The sequence below is a fragment of the Schistocerca gregaria genome, chromosome 11 (genome assembly GCF_023897955.1).
Source record: "Schistocerca gregaria isolate iqSchGreg1 chromosome 11, iqSchGreg1.2, whole genome shotgun sequence".
NCBI lineage: Eukaryota > Metazoa > Arthropoda > Insecta > Orthoptera > Acrididae > Schistocerca > Schistocerca gregaria.
Genome location: NC_064930.1, coordinates 80,224,108 through 80,244,706, shown reverse-complemented (window position 1 = coordinate 80,244,706; position 20,599 = coordinate 80,224,108). Strand labels below are relative to the sequence as shown.

The window sequence follows — 20,599 nt, the reverse complement described above, 5'->3', positions numbered from 1 at the left end:
CCTGAACTTCAATAATAATTGATTACATGTAGCCAATATCATACATTAATTAGACAACAGCCATCAAGATCAGTTGTTGTGTAATATGAATTATTTCCTCATTTTCAAAAATTTGTATCTTTGTTCACAGTTAAATATAAATGTAGAAATTTTTACAGTCCTGTGATATGATACAGGTGTACAAACTGCGCAAAAATCAAAAATTTTATATTCAGTCCCACCAGAGATAACAAGCTCCAAACTTTACAAAAAATAACGATTTTCAAATTTCAAAAATTTATAAAAAAATAGGGAAACATTTGTCAGTGTTCTTGCTCTATCTAAGGATAGTAGTTTTTTATATCTAACTGGAGAAAAAAATATACTCTGGTAAATCATTCCTTGATTGTTAATTTTTTGGGTCTAAAAAGTGGATTTTCTAAATTTTTAGTACCAAACTTTGAGAGGTCATTTCTACTGGGTATTTGTAAATTTTGGGTATTTTGGGTAATAAACGATCTTGTAGAGGAGACTTTTCTTCAGTCATGTCAACTGCAATGTTGTAACCTAACCCAGTGTAGAGATATTCAGATTAACGCTAATGTCTCCAAATTGAAAAGCCATTGTGTGCATACAGATAAAAATGGGCGCCATTCAGTAACAGAACAAGGTAAAATTTTTTGAAAACTGTTTTTCATTTCTCAATTATAAGGGTAATCACATATAAAAAACCAAAATACTTAAAATTGGTCAAGCCACCACGAGATAGAGCCTATGATATTTCTGAAATCAAGATAGAGGATAAAACTATTGTAAATCCTGCTCAAATTTCTGAATTGTTTAATGAATTCTTTATAAATGTAAACAAATCTAATGTCAATGTAGCAGAGTATCCAGACACGGTAAATTTCTTCAACGGAGAGCAACTTGATCGTGAATTTTTTAGTACATTTACAACAACTACTGTAAAAGATATAGAAAATGTGGTACTGTCACTAAAAAGTAAAACATCAGCTTGTTGGGATGGGACACCAACAAAAGTGTTAAAAACAGTCTCTAAAATAATTGTGCAACCAGTAATTACAATAGTTAACCAGTCCCTTCAAGAAGGTTATTTTCCAGGCACACTGTAGTACACAGTAGTTAAGCCATTATTCAAAAAAGCCACAAAAGAACACATGGGAAGCCATTGTCCAGTCTCTTCTTCTTCCATGACTGTCAAAAATATTTGAGAAAGGAGTCACCAGACAAATTCCAAATTTCACAGAAAAATGTAAAATAATCTAAAAAAAAAACAGTATGGATTTCAAAAAGGCAAAACCACAATATCTGCTGTAAATAATTTTATTGATAAAATGAAGACATCTCCAGACAACTCACTGCATGCCACAGGAATTTTTCATGACCTATCAGATGCCTTTGATAGTGCGAATCACTTCTTGCTACCCTGTAAACTGGAAAAGTATGGAATTAGGGGCACTGTATTAGAATAGTTTAAGTCCTATCTAACCAACTGAAGACAAAGAGTGGTTATAACATCAGAGAGAGGAACATATACTTCAAAATGGAAAACCATTTCACAAGGAGTACCCCAGTGTTCTGTCTTAGGTCCCATTCTGTTTTTGTTTTACATACATAATCTGCCACTTAATATTAAGTGTCACTCAGTTTTATTTGCAGATGACACATCTTTAATCATTGAAAGTAACATCACAGATCAAATTCCACAGACTGTATTAAATACTTAAGAAAACTTAGATAACTGGTTTGATTTAAATGGGTTAAAATTTCACATGGAAAAGACTCAGTTATTGCAATTTAAAACAAAACAAGCAAAATTAAATGATATTGAGGTCAGTCACAGAAACCAGGGTTTTCAGGAAGCTAGCTATGTGAAATTCCTGGGAATGCAACTAGATAAAAATCTATCATGGGGGTCACACATACAGTAGCTTGCAAATAAATTAAATAGCGTAGTATATGCAATGAGAATATTGTACAATGTTACCAGTATGGGCATAAGAAAAGTAGTATATCACAGCTACTTGAAGTAAGTAATAAGGTATGGAATTGTGTTTTGGGGTAACTCAAACCATATGTGTGGAATACTAAAACTTCAGAAAACCGTCGTTAGAAATATGCTCAATGTAGGGTGAAGAAAATCAAGTCGTCCACTCCTAAAAAATCTGAGTATACTAAGTGTTCCCTCACTAAACATATATTAGCTGATTATCTTTGTACACAGTAACCCTGATTTATTTGTAGCAAATCATTTTCAGCATGATTAAAACACCAGAAATCAAAATAATTTTATGCTGCCCATCCACCATTTAAAACTTTATGCTCAAACTGCACACTATATGGGTATGATAATTTATAACAAAGTGAAAGGAAGAGAATTGCTCAGCATAAATTTAGAAACACTGAAAAATCCTTATATGAGAAACTAGTGCAGAAATGTTACTATTCAGTAGAAGAATTCATAAATGACAACCTGAAAATTTGAGCAGGTGAGAGCAATTACTCAGGACTGTTAATATTAAAAGTTTCTTAGTTTTGAAGGAAAAATATGAATTGCTTAATTAAGTAATTATTCAGTTATGTATATTATATTACTGGTATTATAAGGAAAATTGTAAACCAGTTTTTGTGTTTTGACAATTTCAATGGCTTGAAATTGTGTGTTATGAGACAATAAACTTCTACTACCAGCTTAATTTTTATTGCACCACTTCACTTCTTTGTGTGTAAAATAGATCATTATAAGAACTTCAACAGTTCAGTATGATGTGAAAACTTAAAACATGAACATGGCTGTAACGGATCGTGCAGCCATGTCTCGATCCCTGAGTCAACAGGTGTGGGGACGTTCGCATGACAACAGCCATCTGCACGAACAGTTCGACGACGTTTGTAGCAGCATGGACTATCAGCTCGTAGACTGTGGCTGCGGTTACCCTTGACACTGCATCACGGACAGGAGTGCCTGTGATGGTGTACTCGAAAACGAACCTGGGTGCACGAATGGCAAAACGTCATTTTTTCGGATGAATCCATGTTCTGTTTACAACATCACGATGGTCGCATCCATGTTTGGCGACATTGCGGTGAACGCACATTGGAAGCGCGTATTCGTCATCGCCATACTGCGTATCACCTGGCGTGATGGTATGGGGTGCCACTGGTTACATGTCTCAGTCACCTCTTGTTCGCATTGACGGCACTTTGAACAGTGGACGTTACATTTCGGATGTGTTACGACCCGTGGCTCTACCCTTCATTCGATCCCTGCGAAACCCTACATTTCACCAGGATAATGCACGACCACATGTTGCAGGTCTTCCACGTGCCTTTCCAGATACAGAAAATGTTCAACTGCTGCCCTGGCCAGCACATTCTCCAGATTTCTCACCAATTGAAAACGTCTGGTCAATGGTGACCGAGCAACTGGCTCGTCACAATACGCCAGTCACTACTCTTGATGAACTGTGGTATAGTGTTGAAGCTGCACGGGGAGCTGTAGAGCTGTAGCTGTACACGTCATCCAAGCTCTGTTTGACACAGTGCCCAGGTGTATCAAGGCCATTATTACGGCCAGAGGTGGTCGTTCTGGGTACTGATTTCTCAGGATCTATGCACCCAAATTGCATGAAAATGTAATCACATGTCAGTTCTAGTATAATATATTTGTGCAATGAATACCCGTTTATCATCTACATTTCTTCTTGGTGTAGCAATTTTAATGACCAGTAGTGTATATACATAAATGATTTGGCAGACGGAGTGGCCAGCAGTGTATGGTCGTTTGCTGATGATGCCGTGGTGTGTGGTAAGGTGTCAAAGTTGAGTGACTATGAAGATACAAGATGACTTAAGATAAAATTTCCAGTTGGTGTGATGAATGGTAGATAGACAAAAATGTGGAAAATATGTAAGTTAATACAGATGAGTAGGAAGATCAAACCTGTAAAGTTTGGATACCGTATTACTAGTATCCTGCTCGATACAGTCAATTGATTTAAACATCTGGGTGTAATGCTGCAATGCGAAATAAGGGGAACGAGCATTAAGAACTGTGGTAAGGAAGATGAATTGTCGACTTTGGTTTATTGAGAGAATTTTAGGAAGGAGTGGTTCACCTGTAAAGGATACCGCATACAGGACACTGGTGCAACCTATTCTCGAGTACTGCTCGAGTGTTCGGGATCTGTATCGGGTAGGATTGAAGGAAGACACTGAAGCAATTCAGAGGCGTGCTGCTAGATTTGCTACTGGTAGGTTCCAGCAATACATGAGTGTTACAGAGATGCTTCGGGAACTCAAAAGGGAATCCCTGGAGGGAATGCTATGTTCTTTTCGAGAACCACTACTGAGAAAATTTAGAGAACCGAAATTCAAAGCTGATTGCCGAACGATTCTACTGCTACCAACATATATTGCTCATAAGGACCATGAAGATAAAATACGAGAAATTAGGACTCATATAGAGGCTTATAGACAGTTGTTTTTCCCTCACTCTATTTGTGAGTGGAACAGGAAAGGAAATGACAAGTACTGAAACGGAGTGTTCTCCGCTACACACTGTATGGTGGCTAGCGGAGTATCTGTGTAGATATAGGTGTAACCTGTGTCTTACCTAAACACCAGAGGAGCATAAAACTTTGTTTGCCATCGACATATCTTCGTTCTCATCATCTCCCATATGTGAAATGAAAACTTAAAACACCTACAGACATCTCTTTCCACATAATTTTCTAATGCAATCTGTTTCAGATGCCCGTCATCTAGACTGCTAGTGATACGAGGCCATCGGGATCGAGAACCGCATTTTGTATTACCCTGCTGAACCCACCGATTCCATATTCTGCTAACAGTCATCGGATGTCGACCGACGCGAGCAGCAATGTCGTGATCAATAAACCGCAGTCGCGATAGGCTACAGTCCGATCTTTATCAAAGTCAGAAACGTGATAGTACGCATTTCTCCTCAATACACGAGGCATCACAACAACGTTTCACCAGGCAATGCCGGTCAATTGCTGTTTGTGTATGAGAAATTGGTTGGAAACTTTCCTCGTTTCAGCACGTTGTAGGTGTCGCCACCGGTGCCAACCTTGTGTGAATGCTCTGAAAAGCTAATCATTTGCATATCACATCACCTTCTTCCTGTCAGTTAAGTTTCTATAGGTTAGGTTAGGTTAGGTTAGTGTTGTTTAACGTCCCGTTGACAATGAGGTCATTAGAGATGGAGCACAAGCTCAGGTTAGGGAAGGATGGGGAAGGAAATCGGCCATGCCCTTTCAAAGCAACCATCCCGGCATTTGCCTGAAACGATTTAGGGAAATCATGGAAAACGTAAATCAGGATGGCTGGAGACGGGATTGAACCATTGTCCTCCCGAATGCGAGTCCAGTGTTCGCGTCTGTAGCACATCATCTTCGTGGTGTAGCAATTTTAATGGCCAGTAGTATAGAAAACAACAGCGGTCCTGGGGCACTCCTAATGATATCCTTGCTGTCAAGGCAACATAAGTCTGTCGTTTAAGAAGTCGTCAAGTCACTTGCATATCTGTGAACTTATTCCGTATTCTTGTACCTTTGTTAACAGCCTTCAGTGGGGCACTGTGTCAGGGTAGTTTGTTCCAGATTTGTACAGCTGAAATGCAGAAGGAGATGGAGAATGATTTAGTGTCACGCACAGGTGCAGCCGAGATGCTGAACGTATCTACTGCGGTGTTGAAGCTGTCGAATGGTGATAGGTATTTCACAGGGGCGACAGCGTTGAAGCAAATGGACGTGTGAAAATTATACAGCAAGGCGTGTAAATGAATTTTAATGCGCCGGCCTCGGTGTTGCAGCATTTGTGGTGGTGGAGAGCCACGGGCAGAACGAGCCGCCAGTCCAGGTGGCCCACATCGACCGATGCGTCAAGTTCGACAAGGAGCAGCAGCAGGTGCACGACCTCGTGGTCTGCTTCCACCGCTGCCAGTGGAACTTCAGCCGAGACATCTTTGTGCCCGGTGTGAACCTCGAGAATGACGGGTGAGTAAGCCCACCGCGTGTGAACATTTTGTCCGTGGTGGGTGCTATTATGAGGGCTGCAACTGTCGATAAATACAAATAAAACATTTTCTGTGTGTCACTCGTTTACTTCTTCTGTACACATTCCGACAGTTCCCACTGTCATTTTCAGGTGGAGGATTGTTTATTTACACGCTGGTGTTGATGAAGAGTACAGGTGTCTTTTCACAGTAGCAGACCAGGAGCAGTGTAGATTTTTTGCTAAGGATAAATTTTGTTTATTTAGAATAGGCACTTTAGAGATTAAAAAAACATTAGGTTCTGATAGTGAACTGTACTTTCAGGTGCAGTAGAGTTGTTCACTCTGCATACTGTTGCCAGGTGTACTTCCTCTTCACTGCACATTAATTTTACACTGTCACTTCAGAGATGCTGTAGATGTTGCGGGTGTGTTTGTTTACTTTGGCTACAGAGATAAAAGATTAAATGGGAAGGAGTGAGACAGGGTTGTAGCCTGTCCCTGATGTTATTCAATCTGTATATTGAGCAAGAATTGAAGGATACAAAAGAAAAATTCGGAATAGGTATTATAATCTGTGGAGAAGAAATGAAAACTTTGAGGTTCACCGATGATATTGTAATTCTGTCAGAGACACCAAAGGACCTGGAAGAGTAGCTGAGCGGAATGGACAGTGTCTTGGAAGGAAGATATAAGATGAACATCAACAAAGGGAAAACGAGGATAATGAAATGTAGTCGAATTTAAGTCGGGTTATGCTGAGGATATTACATAAAGAAATGAGACACTTAAAGTAGTAAACGAGTTTTGCTATTTGGGGAGCAAAATAACTGATGATGGTCGAAGTAGAGCGGATATAAAATGTTGACTGGCAATGGCAAGGAAAGCGTTTCTGAGGAAAACAAATTTGTTAACATCGAGTATAGATTTAACTGTCAGGAAGTCGTTTCTGAAACTATTTGTATGGTGTGTAGCCATTTATGGAAGTGAAACATGGACGATAAATAGTTTTGACAAGAAGAGAATAGAAGCTTTTGAAATGTGGTGCTACAGAAGAATGCTGAAGATTAGATGGGTACATCACATAACTAATGAGGAGGCAATGAATAGGATTGGGGAGAAGAGAAATTTGTGGCACAACTTGACTAGAAGAAGGGATTGGTTGGTAGGACATGTTCTGAGGTATCAAGGGATCACCAATTTAGTATTGGAGGGCAGCGTGGAGGTGAAAAATCGTAGCAGGAGACCAAGAGACGAATACACCAAGCAGATTCAGAAGGCTGCAGGTTGCAGTAGTTACTGGGAGATGAAGCAGCTTACACAGGATAGAGTTGCATGGAGAGCTGCATCAAACCAGTCTCAGGACTGAAGACCACAACAACACAAATTATATATATATATATATATATATATATATATATATATATATATATATATATATATATAATAGAAAGAAACTTCCACATGGGAAAAATATATTAAAAACAAAGATTCCAAGACTTACCAAGCGGGAAAGCGCCGGCAGACAGGCACATGAACAAAACACACAAACACACACACACACACACACACACACACACACACACACACACACACACACACACACACAGAATTACTAGCTTGCGCAACCGATGGTTGCTTCTTCAGGAAGGACGAAAGGATGTGGGTTTTAAGGGAGAGGGTAAGGAGTCATTCCAATCCCGGGAGCAGAAAGACTTCCCTTAGGGGAAAAAAAGGACAGGTGTACACTCGCACACACACACATATCCATCCGCACATACACAGACACAAGCAGACATGCTCCGCACATACACAGACACAAGCAGACATGCTTGTGTCTGTGTATGTGCGGATGGATATGTGTGTGTGTGCGAGTGTACACCTGTCCTTTTTTTCCCCTAAGGGAAGTCTTTCCGCTCCCGGGATTGGAATGACTCCTTACCCTCTCCCTTAAAACCCACATCCTTTCGTCCTTCCTGAAGAAGCAACCATCGGTTGCGAAAGCTAGTAATTCTGTGTGTGTGTGTGTGTGTGTGTGTGTGTGTGTGTGTGTGTGTGTGTGTGTGTGTGTGTTTGTGTGTTTTGTTCGTGTGCCTGTCTGCGGCGCTAGACTTCAGTTATTTTCTGGTGCAGGCCATTCATATTTTTTAAACAAATAAAAACATATTTATGTAGGAATCATTTAATCTTGCCTGTGTGAGTGGCCGATCGGTTCTAGGCGCTTCAGTCTCGAACTGAGCGGCCGCTACGGTCACAGGTTCGAATCCTGCCTCGGGTGTGGATGTGTGTGATGTCCTTAGGTTAGTTAGGTTTAAGTAGTTCTAAGTCTAGGGGACTAATGACCTCAGATGTTGAGTCCCATAGTGCTCAGAGCCATTTGAACCATTTCATTTAATCTTTTATCTCTGTATCTAATGTAAAGAAACATCTGTAACATGTACAACAGCTTTGAAGTGACAGTGTAAATGTAATGTGCAGTGGAGAGGACATACATCTGGCAACATATGCAATTCACTGTCAGAAATTTACGTTTTTAACCTGTAAAGTGCCTTTTCTAAATAATCAATTTTTTCATTACCAAAAGGTGCAAACTATCCTACGCTGACGCTTGTCTACACTCATCACCGACATCAGCCAAGTAAATAAACAATTCTCCATCTGAAGACGATAGTGTGCACAGTCATTAAGGCAAAATAAAGAAGTGACTGATGCAGAAACTGTTTATTTGTAACAATCCCACTCTTTTCACTGTGAGGTACTGGATGGGTTAAACAAAAAGTTTCTAACGCTAGGCATGTTTTTTGGTTTAACTGAGGCATTTGATTGTGTTGATCACAAAGTATTGCTCCAGAAGTTGGACCTTTACAGAATATGGGGAGTAGCGCACAATTGGTTCACGTCTTACTTTAGCAACAGACAGCATAATTTCATTATTCACAGTGTTGAGAATGGCTGTGATGTGGGATCTGAGTTGGTTACAGTCAATTGGGGGTGCCCTGGGATCAGTGTTGGGGCCACTCCTGTTACTTATTTACATAAATGATATGGCCTCTAATATTACGGGTAACTCTAAAATATTTCTGTTTGCTGATGACACTAGCTTGGTAGTAAAGTGTGTTGTGTGCAACATTCACTCGGTTTCAAATAGTGTAGTTCATGACCTAAGTTCATGGGTTGTAGAAAATAAACTAATGCTAAATTACAGTAAGACTCGGTTTTTACAGTTTATAACACACAATTCAACAAAACCCAACATTATAATTTCACAGAATGGGCATATGATTAGTAAAACTGGGCAGTTCAAATTTCTGGGTGTTCAGATAGATAGCAAACAGTTGTGGAAAGCTCACATTCAGGATCTCGTTCAAAGACTTAATGCTGCCATTTTTATTATTCAAACGGTATCTGAAGTGAGTGATTGTTCAATAGGAAAATTGGTCTACTTTGCTTATTTCCATTCACTTACGTCATATGGCGTTACATGTTGGGGTAACTCTCCCCATTCTCAAATGATAATTTTAGCTCAGAAACGAGCGGTTCGGGCAATAAATGGTGTAAGTCAAAGAACCTCTTGTTGACCCCTCTTCACTAGTCTGGGTATTTTGACATTGGTCTCTCAATATGTATATTCCATAGAGTCATTCCTTGTCAACAATATTAGCTTATTCCCAAGAATAAGCAGCTTTCACTCAGTTAATACTCAGAAGAAATCAAACCTGCATTTTATCTCTTGTGTGGAAAGGTGTATGGTATACTGCTGCATTCATTTTCCAATAAGCTACTACTAGAATTAAAAAATCTTAGCAGTAATCCATGTGCTTTCAAATTGAAACTGAAGAGCTTCCTCAAGGGTCATTCCTTCTATTCTGTCAAGGAGTTCCTTGAAAAATGAAGCCGATTCTTGTCTGATTGTGGATTACATTTACTTAAACATGTGGCTTGACTTTTTTCAGGTTCACAAACATTTTATTTTGATCTGTTATTACTTTTACGTTGTAATTTCATTTACTGGCACGTTCCATGAACTTGGAGGTTTGCTCCTCAATTTGGTCCTACGGAACTTGAGGAGTGTATACAAAGATTCCAAGACTTACCAAGTGGGAAAGCGCCGGTAGATAGGCACAATGAATAAAACACACAAACACACATACAGAATTTTGAGCTTTCGCAACCGGCGGCTGTTTCGTCAGGAAAGAGGGAAGGAAAAGGAAAGATGAAAGGATGTGGGTTTTAAGGGAGAGGGTAAGGAGTCATTCCAATCCCGGGAGCGGAAAGACTTACCTTAGGGGGAAAAAGGATAGGTATATACTCGCGCGCACACACACACACACACATATCCATCCATACATGAATGTATGGATATTTTTCCCATGTGGAAGTTTCTTTCTATTTTATATATATGTTTCTATTTTATATATAATAGAAAGAAACTTCCACATGGGAAAAATATCCATACATCCATGTATGGATGTGTGTGTGTGTGTGTGTGTGTGTGTGTGTGTGTGTGTGTGTGTGTGTGTGTGTGCGCGCGCGCGCGCGAGTATATACCTATCCTTTTTTCCCCCTAAGGTAAGTCTTTCCGCTCCCGGGATTGGAATGACTCCTTACCCTCTCCCTTAAAACCCACATCCTTTCATCTTTCCTTTTCCTTCCCTCTTTCCTGTGGAAGTTCTTCAACATGGGAAAAATATATTAAAAACAAAGATTCCAAGACTTACCAAGTGGGAAAGCGCTGGTAGATAGGCACGATAAATAAAACACAATGGGATGGATGTGTGTGTGTGTGTGTGTGTGTGTGTGTGTGTGTGTGTGTGTGTGTGCGCGCGAGTGTACAACTGTCCTTTTTTCCCCCTAAGGTAAGTCTTTCCGCTCCCGGGATTGGAATGACTCCTTACCCTCTCCCTTAAAACCCACATCCTTTCGTCTTTCCCTCTCCTTCCCTCTTTCCTGAAGAAGCAACCGTTGGTTGCGAAAGCTAGAAATTCTGTGTGTGTGTTTGTGTGTTTTATTTATTGTGCCTATCTACCGCCGCTTTCCCGCTTGGTAAGTCTTGGAATCTTTGTTTTTAATATATCAAAAGCTGTCCAAAACATATCTCAAAAATTTCTTTTTTTCTGAATGTTGGTATTTAATACACCTGTTGGTACACAGCTGACCATCAGAAATACAGCAACTGGGAACATAGCAAGTAGCGAAATTTAACTTTTCATGCACATATTGTTTGGTAGGAAGAATACAGTATTAAACTTGGAGGCAGTTTAAGGGTATACAGGGTGTGAAATTAGACGAGAGATTTTCAGTTGGTGAGAGATCTGGAGAATGAGGTTGCTACAGGAGCAAACAAACACCCTGTTCTAGCAGAAGTGTACCGTAGGTCTTTGGTGGAGCAAAGTGTTCCCGACAATTGGAAAAAAGCACGGGTCATTCCAGTTTCCGAGAAGGGTCATCAAACTGGTGCACAAACTACAGGCCTGTATTTCTGACATCGGTCAGCCATAGAATTTTGGTAGACGTTTTATGCTCACCTTTTATGACATTTCTGTACGCCGAGGACCTCGTCTGTAGGAATCGACACAGGGTCCAAAAATGGTTGTCGTGCGAAATCCAGCTCTCTCTGTTTGCCCGTGAGGACCGAAAAGCAGTAGATACTGTTCTGTGACTTTCAAAAGCCATCAGATACAGATCTGCATTGTTTCCAAATGAACAAAATGTAAGTGTATGGAATATCAGACCAAAAGTGTGAGTGGATAGAAGAGTTTGTAGCGGTGTCTTCAGACGTAAAACACTCCAGGTGTATCTGAAGGAACTGTTGTAAGTCCATTACATTTCACAATGTACACAGCGATTCTTATTAATGTTTAAAAAACCCTGAAGCGAAGTAGATGATGCTGAGACAAGTAATTTAACCCTAGGACGCCAAGGGAGGGGGGGGGGGGGGGGGGTCGTTGAACCCACAATTCCTTTACGTCCCCTGCTTTTGCCCAAGTAACTTTCATACTACAATTCCCTTTGAGTTATTGTTTGTTTGGTATTTTATGAAATGTTAGTGTCACTATATTTTATAGAAAATTCCTGCTTTGTAAGAAAAAATAAATAAACTTATTATGGGTCCAACAAATACCCCCCTCCCCCTTAGCTTCTTGTTGGATGGTATTCTTGATATTCACAACAATCGGTTTAATTTTAGAGGAAGTGATTGTTGATGTCAGCCAGCTGTTATTTATCTTGTAAACTTGCAGTGAGTTAGTGCAGTTCCCAACACATAGGCCTCCAGTAACTTTGGTGTCCTACACAGCAAAAATGAAACCAAGTAAGAACTTACTGATGTTGTCAACAATGCACCAAGATAAAGGCACTGTTGGAGGAGAGAACAATAAAACCGAGATAAATGCATATAATAATTCCAATAAAGGTGGAATTGATGCCATTGATCAAATGGTGCATATGTACACCTACAAGAGATGTCCTCTATCTGTATTTTACTCTCTCATCGACATTTGTGCTGTCAATGCAACCACCATATTCATCCAGCAACATCCAAGATGGAATGAAGAGAAACACAACAAAGGGAAACTTTATCATCTGCAAGCTGGGATGGAACTAGTGAAATTGCAGGTAGGAGAAAGAAGTGCCAATGCAAGAGGGTTATCTAGCCAAATTGTTCAACCAATGGAGACTATTCTACAAAAGAAAATCAAAGAAGTGACAACAGAAGCATGTCAGCCTCCTGCAGGGAAAAGTCGGTGCCATGTTTGTGTAAGAAAAGCTAAAACAAAGAAGCAGAAGTACAACAATCTAAGTAAACCAAAACAGTATTGTGGACAGTGTCATAAACATGTGTGTAACACACATTCAGAAAAAATTGTGAAGTGTGTTTCTTGCCTTGAAGTTGAGGACTCAGGATAGTGTATTGTATATGAACACATCTGTATTTTTTATTGTAATATGTCAATTTTTTATTCACTCAATCCAATATTTATAACAAACAACAACATTTATAAACCGATGCCTTAGTTAAAATACATAAACCATTTTGAAAGTTGTAATTTTTCACCAGTAAACGTATTTAATACCTGTGGGCTCGCCGAACCCCCCCTTAGGCATCCAAGTTAGAAAAAAAAAAGGCTTGGGCATCCTAGGGTAATATAAGGCACATGGGGCTGCAAATGTCAGGAAATAACCCCAGAAGCGGATGACGAATGTTGAACGTGTGCCATCACCAGATAACCTACCTTGCCACAGATGCAGCGGTGGAGCCTATAGTCTTGTCACATCTGACTATCCCGACCCGAGTCAAATATTCACATCGGTGTGGCCCCGGGCCTACATGCTTGAACCCTACACGCGACTTTAGTGCACGGTACTAAGGTTTGAGTCTTGCAACTAGCAGGCAGTATTTCTTTGCATTGCATTAGACAATCATGTGTTTACATTGACAAAATATTCATTATTTTGTTTGCCAGGCTTTCTGTCTTGACTGGTTAATTGTAAAGTACAGGACAATCAAACCTAACCATACTGTGTGAGCAGTGAATAAATATAAACTTTCAAATCACATTTGTACCAGTAAATAGCCTACATCTCCTTTATTGCATAAAGTCTTTACACAAGAAAAGAAGAGGCAAAAGGAAAGAAACACACAATAAGGACTGCTTCTGCTTGGTTACGGTGAGAGCAATAATATTGACACTTCTACCTCAAACCACATTTATAGAAGGTGTTTGAGAACAGAGTTGCTTACTGGAGCAGTAATATCAGAAATTGAGTCCACCTTGATGCAAAACACCTTGTTATTCGTTTATTGCTATATTATCCCAAACTAGTTTCGGTGACAAATATCACCATCATCAGTGGGATTTTTTAATCTAAAATATGCAGAAAATGGCATGGTTGTGTACAAACACAGTAAAACATTATTAAATTTTTACAATTCGCCTTTTGAAATATAGTTTTCTAATGATACTTTCATATTAACTTATTATTTGTATATTACAGCATGTTTTAAGCAATTATTGGCGCTGTTTGCTTAAAACATGCTGTAACATACAATAAATAAGGTAATATGAAAGTATCAGTAGAAAACTATATTTCAAAAGGCGAAATGTAAAAATTTAATAATGTTTTACTGTGTTTGTACACAACCATGCCATTTTCTGCAAATTTTAGATTAAAAAACCCCACTGATGACGGTGATATTTGTCAACAAAACTAGTTTGGGATAATAAAGCAATAAACGAATAACAAGGCATTTTGCATCAAGGCGGACTCAATTTCTGATATTACTGTTTTTCTATGCAAACACGGATCAAATGGAAAAGTTAAAAAAGGTTCAAATGGCTCTGAGTACTATGGAACTCAACATCTATGGTCATAAGTCCCCTAGAACTACTTAAACCTAACTAACCTACGGACAGCACACAACACCCAGTCATCAAGAGGTGGAGAAAATCCCTGACCCCACCAGGAATCGAACCCGGGAACCTGTGCGTGGGAAGCGAGAGCGCTACCGCACGCCCACGAGATGTGGACGGAAAAGTTCCAAGATAATATTATTGTCTACTGGAGCATTGGTTAGCACTGCCACCTAACAGTGAGGGTAGGATCAGCAAGCCCGATCACTCCACGTGCAGCGAGGTACATTGTATGGTTATGTCACTCTGCAACATTTGTCATCTGCTTTTGGGGTATTTCCTGACAATTGCGGCCCCACGTGTCTTATTTTAAATAACTTGTCTCAGTGTCATCTACTTCGCTCTGGGGCTTTTTAAACATTAATAACAATGATCTTGTATGTAAATAACATAGTATCAGAAGTTCTTTCAGGCTTTTCATACATGAGGCCACTATAAACAAAGAAACAGCATTGCTAAAAAATTGTACCAAACTCCATGAAGACCTGCAGAGGACCAATGAAAGGTAGATGTAAGACTGAGATTCAATTTTCAGGAAATATAGTCCATCAGTGATGGAGGTAGCTTACAAAAACCTCATTTGATCAGTACTTGAATATTGCTCACCAGTATGAGATCTGCACGAGATAGGATCGATTGAGGAAATGGCGAAGATGCAGAGAACAGCAGAACAGTTTGTTACAGGCACTGTTCATGACCTAGAAAGTGTCACAGAGATGGTCAGTTGCAGTGGCAGATGCTGCAAGAGAGGCGTTCAGCATCACAGTTTGGTTCACTGTTAATATTCTGAGAGCATGTATTCCTAGAAGAGTCGACAAATATATTGTGTGAAAAAGACAGTAAAAATAAAATAAATTAGAGAGCAGCAATCAATCTTCCCGTGAAATATTTGCAGCTGAAACAGGATTGGTAGGGGAGGGGGGGGGAGGGGGGTTGAGGAAGGTGGTACGTAGAGCACTCTCCACCACATACCGCGGGTGTAGACGTATCGAGGTATATCCAGACAGTGTGGGTGACGTGATCTCACATTATCTTGTCCAAAGATAAAATTACGGTTATCTCGAAGGTAGGGCATGGAAGATGGCCTCAGTGTTAGAAATGTAATCTGTGCTCCCCTACTTACTGGTTGTGCGAACCGGAGAATGTTTGTCACGTGCCTGGTGGTGTCCTGTACCATTGCTCCAGGTGCTGTGCCCATACTGTGGTGACAAATGCAGTCGAATAACATTTTTTGTCCTCGCAGCCTCTGCATTCTCGTACGACCCCTGTCATGCTGCACACGAAGCCAGGATTCGACTAGAGGGGGGACGTGTTGCCACTCCCACGTCCAGCTCTGTTGTCGGGCACACTGCTGTCAGTGCACCTCTCTCCATTGTCCCGTTACCTGAAGCTATGAGTGTGAGTTCCATACTGAAGGTGCAGAGTAGGACAGTCGATATTTTTAAAAATATTGGGAATCCAATATGGTGATATTCAAAAAATATCATTATTGGCTCTCGATATATTGAAATAAAGTACCTCTAATCGATATATTGTCGGAAAAAATATCGACATGCCTTCCTATAAAATTGTCAGATGCATGTTGTAAATATGCTGCAGGTTTTAGAGCTGTATATTTGAGGTTTGCCAATGACATTGTAATTCTGTCAGAGACAGCAAAGGATCTGGAAGAGCAGTTGAACGGAATGGACAGTGTCTTTAAAGGCGGGTACCATCAAACGGGGTGATTTAGGATGGTTTTGTCATTATTTTGATTGTAACTTTCGTATATATTGTTAGATTAAATTGGTTGTTATGGAAATGGTAGGGTATATGTGTAACGAATAAAATATCCCTGAATCAGAAAGTGTATGTGTAGGTATATTTCTATGAGGCAGTTAAATAAAGTGTCCGAAGTTACCCCATGGATTGGTGTGATTTGGAACACATGTGTTTTTTAAATCTCTGTCCAAAGTTACAGTATATAGAGGGAGAATTTGGACATTTTTAAAAATTGTGCATGATTTTTATTTAATTTTGGTGACATTTTACACACTGATCATGTTGCTAGGTGGAAGATTTTCCAGCTTTGCCTTGATATTGAAGAAAAACATCTTAACAGTCTCTTTGTTCACTTCCACATGAGCTCGTTTAATATTTTCACTTAAGCGAACGAAAAGATCTTCTGACTGTCGTTTGAGGAATAAATTCACCCATTCTTCTCCTGGCAAATTATTACAAAATTTCTTCCCTTTTCAGCCAGATTTATCAAGGTATCCTTTAACTAAATATCTAATATCCAATTTAGTGAAGTGAAATCCCCAATGTGTAGTCCTCAAGATACGTTGTTTCAACATTTCTTCTTCTTCTTTATTTAGCACTGGCTGTCCTCCCATTTTTTTCGGATGTGCTTACTGCACTTTATTTTGTAGGGTTGATTTAAGTATACCATACAAATCACACGCTTTTCAGTACGATAATTTACCACTCTGAATATCACGAACAGCTTTATCTAAAAGTTCTGGATCATAATTACACCATACTGTAGCACATCTCCTGCTCTTATACATTCTCGGCATTGTCCGAAATCACCCCTCACAGTACACAGTTTTACAAAAACCATCGTTATTTTATTGCTCGAGAAACTCGACAAACTTGCACAGAAATTGTCTCAATGCTGTTAGCTACTGAGAATGTCAACAATTACAGTTCCAATACCTTCCCACTCAGCGCAACAATAGAAAGTTTCCACTTTACGATAATGCGTGGATTTTTAACACTGAGACATTCGTCAATTATTCATCTAGGAAAACAGTTGACATAAAATAACAGTTGTGGATAGCAATAAATGCAATCTTGCACTTAAAATAAATGGCGCATGGACGTTAAAATAAGTAACTCTTTGTTTCTATGCAGTGGCAAAGAGCAAATAAGCCATACTGTCTGAATTCGCCCCGGTGTCCGAAATCACCCCGATGGACGGTGTAAGATGAACATCAACAGAAACAAAATTAGGATAATGGAATGTAGTCGAATTATGTCGGGTGTCGCTGAGTGAATTTGATTAGGAAATGAGACACTTAAAGCAGTAAAAGAGTTTTCCTATTTGGGGAGCAAAATAACTGATGATGGTCGAAGTAGAGAGGATATAAAATGTAGACTGGCAATGGCAAGAAAAGCGTTTCTAAATGAGAGAAATTTGTTAGCATCAAGTATAAATTTAAGTGTCAGGAAGTCTTTTCTGAAAGTGGTCATATGGAGTGCACCCATGCGTGGAAGAGAAATGTGGGCAATAAATAGTTTAGACAAGAAGAGAATAGGAGCTTTCGAAATGTGGTGCTACAGAAGAATGCGGAAGATTACATGGGTAGATCACATAACTAATGAGGAGGTATTGAATAGAATTGGGGAGAAGAGGAGTTTATGGCACAACTTGAGTAGAAGAAGGGATCAGTTGGTAGGACATGTTGTGCGGTGAAGTTAAACATTGCAGTATGTCAGCAGTGTTGAGTGCCGATTACATCAGGATTTCCCTTCACACGTCTCCACCCACTGCAAAGAACAATCTTGTCATTTAGATTTTTGTTCATCAGTTTCAGCAACTGTTTTTGAAGAATGCTGACATGAAGAAATAGCCCACAGCTCCATTAAAAATTGTTTTTTAACGCAGCTGGTGTTCTTCTTCTTCTTCTTCACGTTGGAAATCTTGTTATTCCATTCACACCACCACCTTCCTTTGTGTCATTTATAATTGGTTCACACTATCAAGGAGAAAGGTTGGACAGGATGAAAGCTCAAAAATTACTAAGACTCCTTCACACAGTGAAAGTAAAATTATGTCCTTCTACAGTTTCAAAAGAATAACTTAAAACATTTTCCAAAAATTCTGAAAAAAATATAATATAAAAAATATCGACACTCAATATTTCTGTTTTCATAGTGATATATCGGGGAGAAAATATCACCGATATATATCAATATGTTTTGGAAAAAAATATCGATATTCAATATTTTATCAGCAGCCCTACTCCGCAGTGTTCACATTTCGTTGCACTGTTCATGTGGAATTCTTTTCTTTCTACAAATACACTGATTCGAGATGTGTGGCACAGTCTTTACGATCCTCCACTGCTGAGCAGATATTGCACTGAGGCATGGTCTAATATGTACAGGCATGATGCTTTCTGGTGAGAAAGTTGTTACTGTTTGACAGCTGGAACGACATTAGTGCTTAGAGTGGTTAGACAGCAGGCACTCATATGCGTCGTAGGGATATTGCTCATGCGTAATTATTTTCTACTTTAATTCACAAAATAGTTATATTTTTGCATTCCATGTGTTATTAAATTACCAAGATATGTGAGTTATCATGAAATATATGTAAAAACAAACAAATCACACTGATTCAGCGGTATAAGCTGTAACTGATTGGTGAGGAAATACTTTCGAATATGTGTATAATTTCAGCTAATTCTGCTGAAATCGAGAGAATATAAAGACGTATTTAACACACGAGAAGCATATATTTCTGTTGTTGACTGTTGTTACTTTCCTAGGTACTTTTTGTGACCGTAGGAAAAAATTTTATGTCGCCTAATGATTCACACGTTCCCAGCTTTGCTTCACAAGTGAATGTGTTGAAGATTCCTGATATTTGCGGCTCAAATTTAGCAACAATTGTGAAATTGGCTTCCTCCTCTATTGGGAAACAGTTTGTTTCTTTTGATGATTTATTATCATGTCTGTACAGTTTTCTACATTCCATGGATCAGAGTGTGGAATGTAAGATCCCTTAATCGGGCAATGGATAGGTTAAAGTCAGGTATAGAGGGAATTAGTGGTGTTTGATGGCAGGAGGAACAAGACTTCTGGTCAGTGTATACAGGGTTATAAATACAAAATCTGGGAGATGGGAATTCAATAGTAGGAAAAGGAAGAGAAGGAAAAGTAGGTGAATATGGAATGGGGGTAAGGAATGAAAGATGAAGCCACTTGGTAAAATTATGCACAGAGCATAACTTAATCATAGGTACCACTTGGTTTAAGAATTGTGCAAGATGGTTGTATACATGAAAGAGGCCAGGAGACACTGGAAGGTTTCAGATAGATTATATAATGGTAAGACAGAGATGTAGGAACCAGTGTTAAATTGTAAGGCATTGCCAGGGGCAGATGTGGACTCTGACCACAATCTATTGGTTATGAATTGTAGATTAAAACTGAAGAAACAGCAAAAACGTGGAAATTTAAGGAGATGAGGTCTGGAAAAACTGAAAGAATCAGATAATGTAGACAGTTTCAGAGAGACCATTAGGGAACTATTGACAAGAACAGGAGAAATAAATGCAGTAGAAGAAGAATGGTTATCTTTGAGAGATGAAATAATGAAGGCAGCAGAGAATCAAGTAGGTAAAAAGATGAGGACTAGAAGAAATCCTTGGGAAACACAAGAGATATTGAATTTAATTCATGAAAGGAGAAAATATAAAAATGCAGTAAATGAAGCAGGCAAAAAGGAATACAAATGTCTCAAAAATGAGATCAACAGTAAGTGCAAAATGGCTAACCAGGGATGTCTAGAGGACAAATGCAAGGACGTAGAGGCATGTATCACTAGGCGTGAGATAGATACTGCCTACAGAAAAATTAAAGAGATCTTTGGAGAAAAGAGAATATTTGTATCAATATCAAGAGCTCATATAGAAAACCAGGTCTAAGCAAAGCAGGGAAAGCAAAAGGGTGGAAGGATTATATAGAGGGTCTGTAAAAGGGCGATGTACTTGAGGGCAATATTATGGAAGTGGAATAGGACATAGGTGAAGATGAAATGGGAGATATGATACTGCATGAAGAATTTGACAGAGTACTGAAAGACCTATGTCAAGAAAAGGCCCCAGGAATAGACAACATTCCATTAGAACTACTGATAGCCTTGGGAGAGCCAGCCCTGACAAACTCTAATATCTGGTGAGCAAGATGTATGAAACAGGTGAAATACCCTCAGACTTCAAGAACAACATAATATTTCTAATTCCAAAGAAAGCAGATGCTGACAGGTGTGAAAATTACCAAACTATCAGTTTAATAAGTCACGGCTGCCAAATACTGACTTGAGGTCCTTACAGACAAAGGGAAAAACTGGTGGAAGCTGACCTTGGGGAAGATCACTTTGGATTCCGTAGAAGTGTTGG

General features: G+C 39.3%; 1 protein-coding gene across 6 annotated transcripts in view; it reads left to right on the top strand.

Moving 5' to 3' along the window:
• LOC126295326 (uncharacterized) overlaps positions 1 to 20,599 on the top strand; it is a 1,177,740-nt gene that overhangs the window by 1,079,216 nt on the left and 77,925 nt on the right. For all 6 annotated transcript variants that reach the window (XM_049987791.1, XM_049987790.1, XM_049987792.1 and 3 more), the window contains exon 3: positions 5,837 to 6,020. In XM_049987791.1, coding sequence (XP_049843748.1) covers positions 5,837 to 6,020 — 184 coding nt within the window. The remainder of the gene's footprint in view (positions 1 to 5,836; positions 6,021 to 20,599) is intronic.